The sequence below is a fragment of the Cercospora beticola genome, chromosome 1, assembly GCF_033473495.1.
Source record: "Cercospora beticola chromosome 1, complete sequence".
Classification (NCBI taxonomy): Eukaryota; Fungi; Ascomycota; class Dothideomycetes; order Mycosphaerellales; family Mycosphaerellaceae; genus Cercospora; species Cercospora beticola.
In genome coordinates, this window is record NC_088935.1 from 682,646 (window position 1) to 694,938 (window position 12,293).

Here is a 12,293-nt window from a genome sequence, read left to right on the forward strand (position 1 = left end):
GCAGACGCGTAAATACTACCGCACCTAGAGCTTCCAGTTTTTGACTGCCTGATCATACTGTACTTCGTCTCTCTGGATTGCCAGTCTAGACACGATGTTGCTTCGTGATGTTAAAGCTCGCGGTGTGTCGTCTCGTCTCGCGGCCTGCAACCCCAATCGACAGGCATCTTACCCCGCGCATCATCGCGAACCAGCGTGTTGGTTGTTTCTGTACACAAAGTCAGAGCATACGATTGGCACACGAAGTCAGCAAATGCTCAAAGGAGTAATTCTATCGTAAGACGGAAATTGCCATTTGCCGCGACCGAGACCCGCGCCGACAACGTACGCGATCCACGCGTGCCACGGCGGAGCAGCAGCAAAGAGGCAACGAGCGACTTGTCGTCGAGTCGCAGAGCCTGAATCGTTGGAGGAGAACCCACACATGGGGTAGCATAGCTGCATTGCAGGCTGGCCCCGGCAGGATGGATGGAAATACATGCCGAAGATTATACCCGCTGCACGTGAGCCTGTAACAATCTTGAGATTGAGTTCTGCCACGAGATGACATCGTGGAGACGTTGTCGAAGGGAAGAGAGATACGTCCAGCCCCAGTTCTTGCATGAAGACTGCACTGGCGCTGTTTGAAATGCGACCTTGATGGTCGCAAATGGTTAGTATATAAGGCGTGAGCTGTTTGCCTTCGGACAGAGACCGCACGGGAAGCATGCGTCCCCGGAGCTGCTGCGCGCGTCGATTCAAGACCAGATCCTCCACATCTCATGATCCACAGGATGCAGTTGTTACCCCGCTATGGATCAAGCCCCGCCCCAATTTGCCAAACATGGCCTGTGGAGTGAGCAGTGCACACGAATGGCAGGCCGAGCGCTGGATGTCTTGACAAGAGCGGCATAAGAACAGCGGTCTTGTTGTGGGCCGACGGCCGTTGTTATAAGAAAGGTAGATCCAGCTGTGAGCTGTTTCCCGACAGCTTTCTCTATCCCGATCTTGCCCTGAAATCGAATTGACTCTTTGCAAAATGGCTACTGAACAGATTCCTGAAAAGGGCCTGGCTGGCGTGTGTGTGAATGAGGGTCCAGAGTTCAAGGTCGAAGTGCAAGAGGTGGACATTCCAGAGCCAAGTGAGTTGAATGCCATTGTTGCTGGCCGACAATTGCTATGCTTGTTGCTAACACATGAATCCAGAGAGCGGCGAGCTTCTGATTCGTCTCAATTGCACAGGGCTCTGCATGAGCGATGTCCACTTCATGATGGTATCGCAAATTTACGCACAGACCACATGATGGCCCGTGCGCTAATATTTCTTGCAGAATGACTGGGCGGTTCCACCGATGTCACAGCTTGGAACAAAGTGTGCAGGACATGAGGTTCGAGGTCGATCCCGGCAGTGAACATGGAAGTGAAGACTGACAGCTGCAGGGAGCCGGAGTTGTTGTCAAGCTAGGTCCGAACGTCCAAGGCTGGGAAGTAGGTGACCGTGCTGGTATTAAGCCTCTGTGGGACGTCTGCCATAACTGCGAGCATTGCTGGAATGGCCGAGAAAACTACTGCCAGAAAGGAGTCTACACAGGACTGGTCGCCGAAGGAACCTACCGCCAATACCTCGTCTCTCCAGCGATTTACACGAGCAGGATCCCGGAAGGTGTTCCAGACGAAGTTGCTGGTCCGATTATGTGCTCGGCCAGTACGATGCACCGAGCGCTCGTCGATTCCGGGTTGAAAGCAGGCGACTTCGTTGTCTTCCCTGGAGGAGGTGGCGGTGTTGGTATTCAGGGCGTCCAGCTTGCAAAGGCCATGGGTATGCGTCCGATCGTCATTGACAGTGGAGAAGCCAAATCAAAGTTGTCGAAAGAGCTTGGAGCGGAGGAGTTTGTTGATTTCAAAGAGCATGCGGATGTTGCAGCCAGAGTGAAGGAAGTCGCTGGCGGAGTCGGTGCTCACGGCGTCCTGGTGACAGCATACCAAGCATACAAGGATTCCTTCTCATACCTGGGAGATCGCATCGGAGGCAAGATCATGTGCATTGCGTTACCACCTGCTGGTACTGTCAACATGGGGACGGATCCCAACTTCCTTGTCTTCAAGAACGTGTCGGTCATCGGAACACTCGTGGGTACGATGCAGGACACAGCCGCAGCGCTGGAGTACGCCCGCCGTGGACTGCTGAAGGGAATTGCGGAGGTTCGAGGCGTGTCTCGGTTTGATGAAAGTGTGCAAGCGCTGCGACGCGGCGAGGTGGCCGGCCGCATTGTCATTGACTTCAACAAGAAGTAGTCACAGACCGGCGTTGTGTCCGGGTTGTTGTCATATTTGTAGTATGATGTACGCGTTTTCTGATCAGTAAACAGCAAGACCAAGACCGCGTAGTTTCCTTCTCGGCCGGGGTGGCAGCGGACCGCTCCCACCTCAGTCAATATGTCTCCAAATATTGAGCGGCCATTTCACGCGTTGGCGACCTCGCTCCGCTGACTGGACAGCGCGGCTACAGGATCCCTTGGCGGTCAATGCACTCTCCCAGCACCGCAACCGCGATCGAACTAGCCCACGCGCGATGAAGTTGTGATCTGCTCTGCCTCCGTCGTAAACATTCCGCTGCATCGCATTGGACATTTGCGTGTGAGCCTCCGCCCCGTCCGGCCGAACTTGTTGTGCTTGGACCGCGTCTGCCGCCTCTCGCCGTAGCCCCCAGCCCCCCCGCGCCCACCGCTACTCAGCGCCGTGGCTTCAGACGACGACTCAATCCACACCACCCCTTCCCTCCGCGGCCTCGTGCCTCTCTTCAAGCTCGACGTTGACTCGCACCTGCACCTCGACTCCGCGCACGACCACCACGAGCAGGAGCGCAGCCTTGAGCCTTCCTCAGCCCAAGCCGCTGAGAGCCCGCCGCCCTTCTCCTCGCACGGCTTCCCAGCGCAATACTTCCCAGAGCCGTCGCCCGAAGAGCCATACCCGCTCACCACTGCGTGCGCGGCAGCCGGGCTCACTGCCACAGCGCCAGCCGGTCCAGCTCCGCCGTTCCCATTCGAAGAGACCGAGGGACACGCCGCAGCATCCACTGTCGTTGCAGATACCAAGGCTGCGCTTCCTCGTGACACCAAAGACGGTAGATCCAGCAAAGATCTCGACGACGGAGAACCGCCACCGCCATACACCGAAGGCTCAAGTCCGCTCGAGGGCTTCACATACGTCATGGCCGCAGCAGGAGGAGCAGCGAGTATCATCACACAGGTCCAGCAGGGAGGGCCGGCGCCGATCAATACAGCGCTGGGCGGAGGTCAGCATCAACAGATCGCCATACTGCGCATGTGAAAGCTGATCACATGAAACAGGTTCAGATGAGAACATTACTCTCGAGCTCCGGTTTGTTTCCAGCAGCCTGCCTCAAATGTAACCACTTCTAACACATGACAGCGGCACTCGTTTCACGCTCTCCAGAGATGAACTCTTGACCCTGCCAGAATTCGTTCTGCTCTCTCTGTTCCCAAATGGTTTGCTGCCTGATGGACATATGAACAGCTACCATGACGGCGACGTCTACCCAGTCGACGTAAGAAACACCCGCTCGAAGCCGCTCACCCAGGCCAAGGCACATTCACTTGACGAAATCACAAACGTCTTGAACACTGATGTATACTTATCTGACATTGTTTATCTTTCACAGTACGACCCACTCTCCCTGCAATATATGCTCGAGTTCTTCCGAAATGTTGCACAAACCATTCCCAACACATCCGAGGAATCACAAGGGCAATCAAGCGACCCACTTGCACCTAACACTATGCCAATTGAGCCAATGGCCGGCAATGCTCGCGACATGCTACAAGACCGCGCTGGTATCATTGTTCTACGAGAAGATCTTGACTTCTATGCCATTCCGCCTCGCAAGGATATCGAACAAATGGAGATGATCAGCATCAAGCGTGCGGCAAGCAGGGCTCTTCTCAAGCAAGACGGCATTTTCTCTGGCCTGAGGAAGAGCGAAGAGCCAGGCACAACAGAGCAACATCTCATCGAAATGCTGACAGCTGGGTGAGTCGAACAAGCGCTGACACACGTCTGAATCAATTTTTGCTAATTGTACCGCAGCGGCTTCAATCACGACGATACATGGGGCCATCGGGCAGCCGAGCCACAAAAAGCTGTGATCTGTTCGATCGCACTTGCACGTCTCCGCACAGACATCAAAGGCGACTCTGCCGGTGCTGCGAACGCTGTTGGCATGGCACAGAAGCTTCTACTGTTCTGGCGAAAGCCAGCGAGAAGATGTTGGTGGGAGGGTGTTGAGCTTGACAACGTTGAAGGTGTTGAAGGCAAGCTCAAGGTTTGGATTAGGCGAGTGTGGACGTTGGAGATGGCAAGTATCTCTCGAGACCCAATTGCTGCGTAATGGCACTGACTGTGAACAGAGCGTGATAGGACTGCGCTGATTTCGCCGACTGACCCGACTCACATTACCCGTGTAACCTTACAATTCCCTGAAGGTTCCGACCTCACCCACAAAAGCATGCACGCGAGGACGATGCTTACAAACAACTCGATACCCTGTGGCGGCAACGAACGCCCAAATTTTCTTTTTGACCACGATGCATCACGAGCGAGCGGGCGCAATCGGAAGAAGCATTGTGTTGGTGGAACAGTCCTTGGAGCTCATTGTATGGCATTAGCGAACGAAGCGAAGAAGTATGTTGTCCATTTAGTTGTAACAGACAGACCAGATTACAAACCTGTAGAAACAGTAGCGATGACATCAAGAGCAAAAGTTTGACAATACATGTAGACATGCGCGCAGGTGAGGAAAGTGAGGTGTTGTGGCAGATTACGATTGGTTTGGCTGAACAGGACGCAGAATTGTGAGTGCAATCTCTCAACAGTTCGAATAGTGAGTACAAGAGATCTAGCCAAATATTAAACTCCATTTGCATACAAGTAATCTCGCCGTCTTACCCTCTGGACAACGGACTTCACATACTACCGCCACTCGTACCACTCCTCCAGTCAAGTCCCGACATTCACAGCACTTCACTCCAACAATCCAAGCATGGCCAACGCACGCCCTTCTCCGACCGAACAGCAGACTCAATATGTCACCGACGGTGACGGCAACCTGGTGCAAGTCCAAGATAGCAATACCACTACGAGAGCCAGCAGTGGCAAGGGTAAAAGAAGCTCTCGCGCAAAGAACAATCCCGGTGAGCTTTCTCTTTCTGCTCCTCTTCGTTCGTTTCTGAGCTAACGGGTGGGCGGGCGCCAATAGACGTAAGAAACGTGCGCCGTTTCGGAAATGCTGAAGCTCTGGAGAAAGAGGCTAGTCGGAGGTGGATTGAGTATGGGTTTCTTGTCGTAAGTTTTCCCCCTGAAAGCTCCGGTCACTTCTGATTGTTCGTGTAGGACGACTTCGACACCAAAACGAAAGTCTCTCGATCCTGGTACACCACAGGCCAAGCCCACAAATCTCTTCGCGAAGCTGAGCGTGCTCGTCTCAGGAAAGAGATCCCGAGACTTGAGGCTGAGTTGAAGAAGTGTAGAGAGGAGCTGAAGCAGATGGATGAGGCGGATAGGGATTGGGATGGGAAGTATGGGGTGAGGTGTGAGCAGGGAGAGTGGGACGCGATGAAGTTGGAGAAGTATAGGGGGTATTTGAGGATGGATCATGATGAGGTGCCGGATTTGAGGGAGGGTGGGGAGGAGGGAGAGGGTAGATGAGGGGAGGGGAGGGAGGCGGGTGGATGGTGGGGATGGAGTTCTCCATTGGGAGAATGGTAGTTTTGATGTGTTGAGTTGTGGTTCCACTGGCTGTCATGCAGTCTGCTGGAGTGGAAGCCTTTTGAAGAGGACAATGGGCCTCTTTTCTCTTGACTTCAAATGAAATCGTGCTGTCTAAGCCTGATCTGGTTTTCGTGTGAGCGGTTGTAGATGGCTCACCTACTCGCCAAGTAACGACGTCCCCGTATCGTTGGTGTATCTCTAATGGGACCTCCCGTAAAGTGCCAACTGTAGCACCCCGCATCCGGGCCAACGATAGGAAAATTCTGCTGTCCAAGCATGTTCAGTCATCCACATGTGCACATGTCCGCTTCTCGGCTTCTGTCCAAGCACGATGACTTCGTGCCGCCGTTGCATCCCAAGTAGACTCTGCTCTTCGCACATCACAGTACGATGTGCTGCCTCTCAATCTCCCCAAAGGACTCTTGTGACGGGTGTGGCGTGGCCTTCGATTTTCTTCTCTCCGTTTTCTAGATGTGTCTTCTTCTCGACGATTCCGCGGTTGAATAGAAATGTTGATACTAGAGCACCTTTCACTAAAGCCACCACAAAGATTAGTGACCGTCGCAAATACACGCTCATGATACCTCAATCCACGCTTTTTGTACTTACTTGAAGCAACCAAGACGAGAAGCGCACTCGGGCTCGATGCCTTCAAAACTCCTGCTCCAAGGAAACACCCCAGAAGCATCGAACAGAAGAACGCAAACCTCCGATTGCGCTTCAGGTTATGCAGTTTGAAGATCTCCGGATCCGTGCAAAGTTGTATCAACGCTCCGGTAATCATCGTAGTGTTCAGCTCCGGCATCCCCACATTCAGCGCGTTCGCTATTTGTCCAGATTGGGCGAACGACAATACCGCAAGAATTCCCATCGCTCCGGGGCCCGTCCCGTCTCTCGAAGCCCAGTATCGCATCGCAGCAGCGGCTAGGAAGAGAGCAGCTTGGAAGAAGTTCGATATCAGTAACCAGATTCTTCGTCTTTGTCGAGAGATGTGTCCGATGTGTCCGAAGAATACTGCTCCGCCGATGAAGACGCCCATCGAAACTCCTACGTTCTTCTCGACGCCGGGATCTAGTGCTGGAAGTTCCATGGCGTATAGAGCGAGAAAGAGTGTGTTGCCAGTCTGTTTCGATGCGAAGACGCGGTAGGTCATGTAGGTCATTACATCAAGGGCGCCAGTCACAATCGTCATAAGGAGGAGTTGCGCTTCGAGATACTTGTCGCCTGCGACTTCTTGCATGAAGTATGTTTGCCATGCTCCAGACTTGGGTAGTCGTCGGGGTGGAGGCGACAGGTTTCTTACTACCCAGTTTCTTGTTGATGTGATAGGTCTGAGTTCGAGGTCGAGGTCGGGATCATCTCTGGCGTCGTTGTCAGTGTCCTTCGCCTCGTCGGTCGTTTGGCCTGACTGAGTGAATGTCAATGTGCTAGCGATGCCATAGGGACTATATGTACTCACGTCCTCCGCCTGACCTTCACCACGGTGATGATGTTGTGCTTCTGCATCGAGGTCGTTCAGTCGGTTGTCTACAGATTTTCTCGGCGACTTCGACTTCTCTTCTACTACGCCTGGGAACCATTTCCAACGTGAAGACGGAAGTTGCCCAAGCGCTTGAGCCAACTCAGGTGCTGTGACGGATCGACGAGGTCCATGCATTGTTCCATCCGGTTTCGCTGAACCAGTAGGGTGATCGGACATGACGAACGGCGGCCACGAAACTGCTCGACCAGTAGTTGGTCGTTTGCAGAGCGGTTGGGTTCGGGGAAATCTTCAAATTGGCAGAAATATGTAGTCGCATTTCAGCCGGAACAGCGGGACGAATGATGTGAGGCGAGGATGCGAAGTGCAGATAGGATCAAAAAGCACCTGCCATGGAGACTTTGCTAATTGAAGAGTAGTAGTCGCCGATCACTTTGATCGCATCAAGCATAGACCTGCAAACACTGTGCAGTTTCATCGGATAAGCTTCGATTGCCGGGGATCTGAATAGCGGTACGGAACGTCTCGAAACGCGTGTTCACTATTGCAAAGGCTGAACAAGCTACTCTTGACTGGGGCTTGTTGTTTGAACATTGGTACGGAGCCCCTCGAAACGCGTCGTACGCGTGTTCAGTATTGCGAAGCTTGCAGGGTGATTCAGGGGACGACTGCAATTCTTTCGCTGCCCGAAGAATGTCCTAGTCTGGGATGTTCTCGCGGATGTGTCGACCTATCTGCGGTAGTGTCAATGCAGGGTTATCTTCTGGTGTCGGGTCAGAAGGCTATAGGTTGTTATTTAGATAAGAAGTGACGACGTGAAGTGTATCAGCCATATCGACTTTCCGCGGATCGATTTCGTCATGCTTGCCAAGCCAAACGATGTTCGACGGTTTCCCAAACTTTCGGGCTGCTCACGTAGCTGTCTCACATTTTTTGTGGAGGACGCTTGCACGTTTTCTACTGTCTTCAAATGACAGGCTGTACTACGTCCTGCTAAAATTTCCTACCAGGTCTTGTCCCTTTGACTTCGTCGATGATCGGCCCTTTGCTTACGCAGCCTTCACATTAAACATGGCGGGAAGGGTGCTATCGAGCGACGGCAAGCTCCAAACTTTGAACAAAGACTAGGTAGATTGTGTATCTGCGATAAAGTCAGTCCTCGATAGCAGAAGCGATACAGAGTGGTTCTTGTTCAGGAGTGCCAGTTTCGCTATCTTCTTTGCTTTTCTCGGCAATCCTACTCGAGTAGATGTTATCTTGAGTGCGATTCATGCATTTCTCAGTACGCCATCATGCTTGTAGACTTCCCGCTGTCAAAGTACATCTGAGCCGAAGGCTTGTGCCGCGCCGATGCCGCGATGGCATTTGATTGCCAAGCCATATTTCGATACCGCCAGCTCTTTGTGGACCGGACAGGGTAGTCGTGAGATTGCATCGGGCTCCATTGAGCTATGCAATTCTAGCTGCTTGGCCATCGTGCCTGATGTGATAGCAGCAATCTGTGGTGCGTGGCCACCATGAACTGACGTCCAATTCATTCCGAAGTTTTGGTGAGTCGCTGTTGGGCTGCGCTTCCTGATTTGTGTCTCAATGGTGCGCTGCGCGTTTGCAAGCGACTGATCTCGCTTTCGCCCTAGATTGACGTTGGTGTAGCTTTAGGCCCAGGAGATCTGCGAAAGGCCCAAGGCGAAACCTGAATCAAGAAGGCGGCCTCAGTATCATGGGCAACAGATCGCTCTCGTATTCAAGGCTCTGCAATCTCATCGGGCTGTGCTTTCCAGATGTCGAGCCGGACTCTCTGTACTATCAGCGCTCGGAGCTGTCATATTCCAAGTGAGCCCAGAGCTTTTTCTGGCATTCCGTTGCCAGAGTATGCATTCGAATCAGGTCTCTTTCTCCCGTGCATTCTTCGGTGGGCCCATAATCCTCTCCACGGCTGCATGGTCGGCATTGAGCGGCTTCGTTCCCTCCTGGACTTTGGACTGAGCAGGTTGCGTCTGTCAAGGCAAGTTCAATTAGTCCAACTCCGCAGTCTGGCGCCGCTGTGAACATACAATCCCAGCCGCCGATGACCGTATCTTGTTACTCAGCGTGAGTAGGAAGTTCGAAAACTTGCTACTGCTTTCCTCAGGCATCGTGCTGTACATGGCAATGCTCTGTGATGTGCCTGTGCAATTTGAAACGTTGAGAGAAAAGTGCTATTGTTGCCTCGGAAAAACTGGAAGAGTAAGCAGTAGTGAGCAGGCCATGGACTAAATAATAAGCGTTGAAGACCGCGACAAAGCTTGAGCTGACGCCACATGCTCTTCCATCGCGTGGTACTCCCTTCGCGGGTTCATGCTAGTGGCGTCTTGACTTCATGTCGTTGAGCGACGACTTCGGGGGATTGGTCGAATGGCGAGAAGCGTCGATGCGATTTGGGAGCGAGGTGTAAATTTGTCTCGCGGGGAAACCAGCCACAGCCGCACCGGAAGATCAAAACTTGGCTCAGTCCGAGGATGGTGGAAATTATCAGCACAAATCCTGCGAATGTAGGAAAAATATCTACGAAAGAAAGAAGAATAAGAGATGACGAGGATTGCATGTAGTCAATTGTGAAGTGGAGTAGTATTTAGCGTGATGGGACGATTTTGCGCTGGCGTGCTTGAAGATAAGAAACGAGCCACTCTCCCCGATCATTGCCGTGCTTGCGAGCGTGCTCAGCCCAAGCCCATATGGCTGGATCCAGCAAATCGACCTCGCCTTTCGACCTACCGGCGGCTCGCTGTCTCGCAGCGTCAGAATCTACAAGCATTTGCACAATCTCCTGATTGCAGCCAGCCTCAACAGCAGTTCGCAAAAGTTCTGTGTCGCTGTTCAGCCCTACACCAAGGAACAAGAAGACCAGGTCTGGCATGTCAGACTGGATGGCCGCGACAAGACCTTCATATGCAATCTCTCCGTAAGAGGCGTCAAGGAGCGTGATGTCGTTCACGTTTTGAAGTAGAAGTGACATGAAAGACACTTTCTCTGTGGTGAATGGCGGGAGGAAAAGCTTTCTTGGTGGCAACAGAGCATGATCAGGCCGGAGGGCTTTCCATAGCTCGTTGAAATTGGGCTCGTCGTCAGAGGTTCCCGTGAGCGCGACGTTGGTCTGGCGACGCAGCCATGCTGTGAAAAATCGCCAGGTCATGAATCTCGAGTCGAGCAGACGGGTAGCAGCATGCAGCTCTGCAGCGCTGGGCTCGGAACCATCTGCAGGATCGAGGACAGGCTCAAGAAGGCGTGTTGTAAGTTCGTACTGCAGATGATGGCTCTTGGAAAGCTTCGCAGCAAGCTGACGAGACACTACTGCCAGGTCCACGTTACCTGCATATTCGAAGATCTGCTGCAAGACTTCTGCTGGCAAGGTCTCGAGCGGCGAGTCGTCGTCGGACTCACGGCTTTTACGAAGGCGTAGCTTTGCAGATCGCGATTCGTCGGCCTTGGCGATATCGACAGAGTTGTGCCGTTTCTGTAGCTCTGGCCGACGACGTTTGCCAGCATTCCACTTCTCGCTGGGAGCACCGCGGCGTTTGCCACGTATCCTCAAGGGCGTGAGTCCATCAGGTGTGGCCATGCGGCTGCAGAGAAGACCTGGTACAGAGTGCGGAATGCCTCTCTGATCATGTATTGGAATAGATCTGTGACATGCTGGTTAGCACATGCTCATCAGGACATGTTCAGACATGAGCAGATGTGTTTTTGGGTTTTCCTCAGTGATCTTGGTGTAAAGAGTGATCAGCGCCGTAAAGGCTCAATTACTATCTAGTGCGTTGTAGTTTTTAATCATAGGAAGAGGGAGAATGAAATGGGGTCACGTACCTCACAGTCTGGAAGTGGGCTCATCCGTGCATATCGTGTGGGCAGACCAGATCCTGTATCTTTCGCATGTTAGCTTGCATTCTGCACCAGAGTTTCGCAGGATGTTGCAAGTAGGCGGAAACGCTTGTGGATCAGTATATGTAAGAATTGAATATCAAATAGACAGTGCCCTTAGCGAGCACCCGGCGAGGCGCTCAGGCTACTGCCATCAGTCGCAAATTATATCATCTTTGTGCGAAAATGAGATCGGGATCCAAGAGCTTACCTGGATGTGTGATGCACAGATGCAGCCTGCGAATTGTGAGGGCGCAAACATTGTTGTGGTGGTGAAGCAGGAGAAGAGAAAGTTCTGTGGAACGGAATCTGAGAAGTGGTCGGGGCGACCCACTAGCGCGGCCCGGCCGTGCCTGCCGCCAAGCATCTGTAATTCTGTGTGTCCGAACACCGCAAAGTTGCGTCGAACGACAGCGATACCTTTCACGACCCCGACAACTCACCCAACGATTACCGACCGACCGACACAATGGGCGATTCCTCCGTCGTAGCACCATCCTGGAGACAGGTCGAGGTCGGCCGTGTCGTTCACTTCGGCAGCGGCCCATACGCTGGCAGAATTGCCGCCATTGTCCAGATCATCGACCACAAGCGCGTATGTGCACACTTCCCGAGCACAACTGGAGGCGAGAACTAGGAAGAGAAAGAGTGCATAGACTCACAGCGTACAGGTCCTCGTCGATGGCCCATCGAAGGTCTCCGAGCTCGCGACTCCACGTCACTCCGCCCCAATCTCCTCGCTCTCGCTCACTGGACTCGTCATCCCAAAGATCGCTCTCGGTGCTGGTGTGACTGCTCTTTCGAAGCAATGGGAGGAGTTCGGTGTGGACAAGAAGTGGACGGAGAGCCCATATGCCAAGAAGATTGAGAAGGCCACCCGGAGAAAGCAGTTGAACGATTTCGAGCGCTTCAAGGTGATGCGCCTGAGGAAGCAGGTACGTTGGACATGTGTCTCGCAGGCATGCGCAGTGCTGCGATGAACACCTACGTTGGCAAAAAGCAGGAATGGGCACTAACAGCAAACAGGCTCGCTTCGAGACCCGCAAGGCTCTTGCTACTGCGAAGGCTGCATAGATTGCGAGATGAAGATGCTAAATACCCTCTCGCATCATGACAGCACTAGAACGGAAGCGCATGCATCTCACTTGGA

The 12,293-nt window shown here is 53.0% G+C and overlaps 7 protein-coding genes across 7 annotated transcripts; 4 read left to right on the top strand and 3 right to left on the bottom strand.

Annotated features, from left to right (window-relative positions):
- Nucleotides 1-1,018: 1,018 nt before the first annotated feature.
- RHO25_000298 (uncharacterized protein) lies at nucleotides 1,019-2,274 on the top strand (the record flags this gene model as incomplete). Its single annotated transcript, XM_023592919.2, has 4 exons — nucleotides 1,019-1,121; nucleotides 1,186-1,253; nucleotides 1,311-1,367; nucleotides 1,420-2,274. The coding sequence occupies 4 exons, from the start codon at nucleotides 1,019-1,021 to the stop codon at nucleotides 2,272-2,274; spliced, it is 1,083 nt and encodes a 360-aa protein (XP_023458225.1).
- A 277-nt stretch (nucleotides 2,275-2,551) lies between these two features.
- On the top strand, nucleotides 2,552-4,427 carry RHO25_000299 (uncharacterized protein; the record flags this gene model as incomplete). Its single annotated transcript, XM_065602000.1, has 7 exons — nucleotides 2,552-2,559; nucleotides 2,715-3,274; nucleotides 3,330-3,360; nucleotides 3,412-3,547; nucleotides 3,662-4,029; nucleotides 4,087-4,354; nucleotides 4,407-4,427. The coding sequence occupies 7 exons, from the start codon at nucleotides 2,552-2,554 to the stop codon at nucleotides 4,425-4,427; spliced, it is 1,392 nt and encodes a 463-aa protein (XP_065458072.1).
- A 611-nt stretch (nucleotides 4,428-5,038) lies between these two features.
- On the top strand, nucleotides 5,039-5,703 carry RHO25_000300 (uncharacterized protein; the record flags this gene model as incomplete). The annotated part of the gene is made up of 3 exons (XM_023592921.2): nucleotides 5,039-5,189; nucleotides 5,255-5,340; nucleotides 5,389-5,703. The coding sequence occupies 3 exons, from the start codon at nucleotides 5,039-5,041 to the stop codon at nucleotides 5,701-5,703; spliced, it is 552 nt and encodes a 183-aa protein (XP_023458219.2).
- Nucleotides 5,704-6,168: 465 nt separating this feature from the next.
- RHO25_000301 (uncharacterized protein) lies at nucleotides 6,169-7,465 on the bottom strand (the record flags this gene model as incomplete). The annotated part of the gene is made up of 3 exons (XM_023592922.1): nucleotides 6,169-6,299; nucleotides 6,376-7,174; nucleotides 7,226-7,465. 3 exons carry the CDS (start codon nucleotides 7,463-7,465, stop codon nucleotides 6,169-6,171), a joined length of 1,170 nt encoding a protein of 389 aa, XP_023458218.1.
- A 1,664-nt stretch (nucleotides 7,466-9,129) lies between these two features.
- RHO25_000302 (uncharacterized protein) lies at nucleotides 9,130-9,381 on the bottom strand (the record flags this gene model as incomplete). Its single annotated transcript, XM_065602001.1, has 2 exons — nucleotides 9,130-9,243; nucleotides 9,301-9,381. The coding sequence occupies 2 exons, from the start codon at nucleotides 9,379-9,381 to the stop codon at nucleotides 9,130-9,132; spliced, it is 195 nt and encodes a 64-aa protein (XP_065458073.1).
- A 476-nt stretch (nucleotides 9,382-9,857) lies between these two features.
- RHO25_000303 (uncharacterized protein) lies at nucleotides 9,858-10,844 on the bottom strand (the record flags this gene model as incomplete). The annotated part of the gene is made up of 1 exon (XM_023592923.2): nucleotides 9,858-10,844. One exon carries the CDS (start codon nucleotides 10,842-10,844, stop codon nucleotides 9,858-9,860), a length of 987 nt encoding a protein of 328 aa, XP_023459435.1.
- A 768-nt stretch (nucleotides 10,845-11,612) lies between these two features.
- Nucleotides 11,613-12,217, top strand: RHO25_000304 (60S ribosomal protein eL14; the record flags this gene model as incomplete). The annotated part of the gene is made up of 3 exons (XM_023592924.2): nucleotides 11,613-11,738; nucleotides 11,815-12,078; nucleotides 12,170-12,217. 3 exons carry the CDS (start codon nucleotides 11,613-11,615, stop codon nucleotides 12,215-12,217), a joined length of 438 nt encoding a protein of 145 aa, XP_023459436.1.
- Between the last annotated feature and the right edge of the window lie 76 nt (nucleotides 12,218-12,293).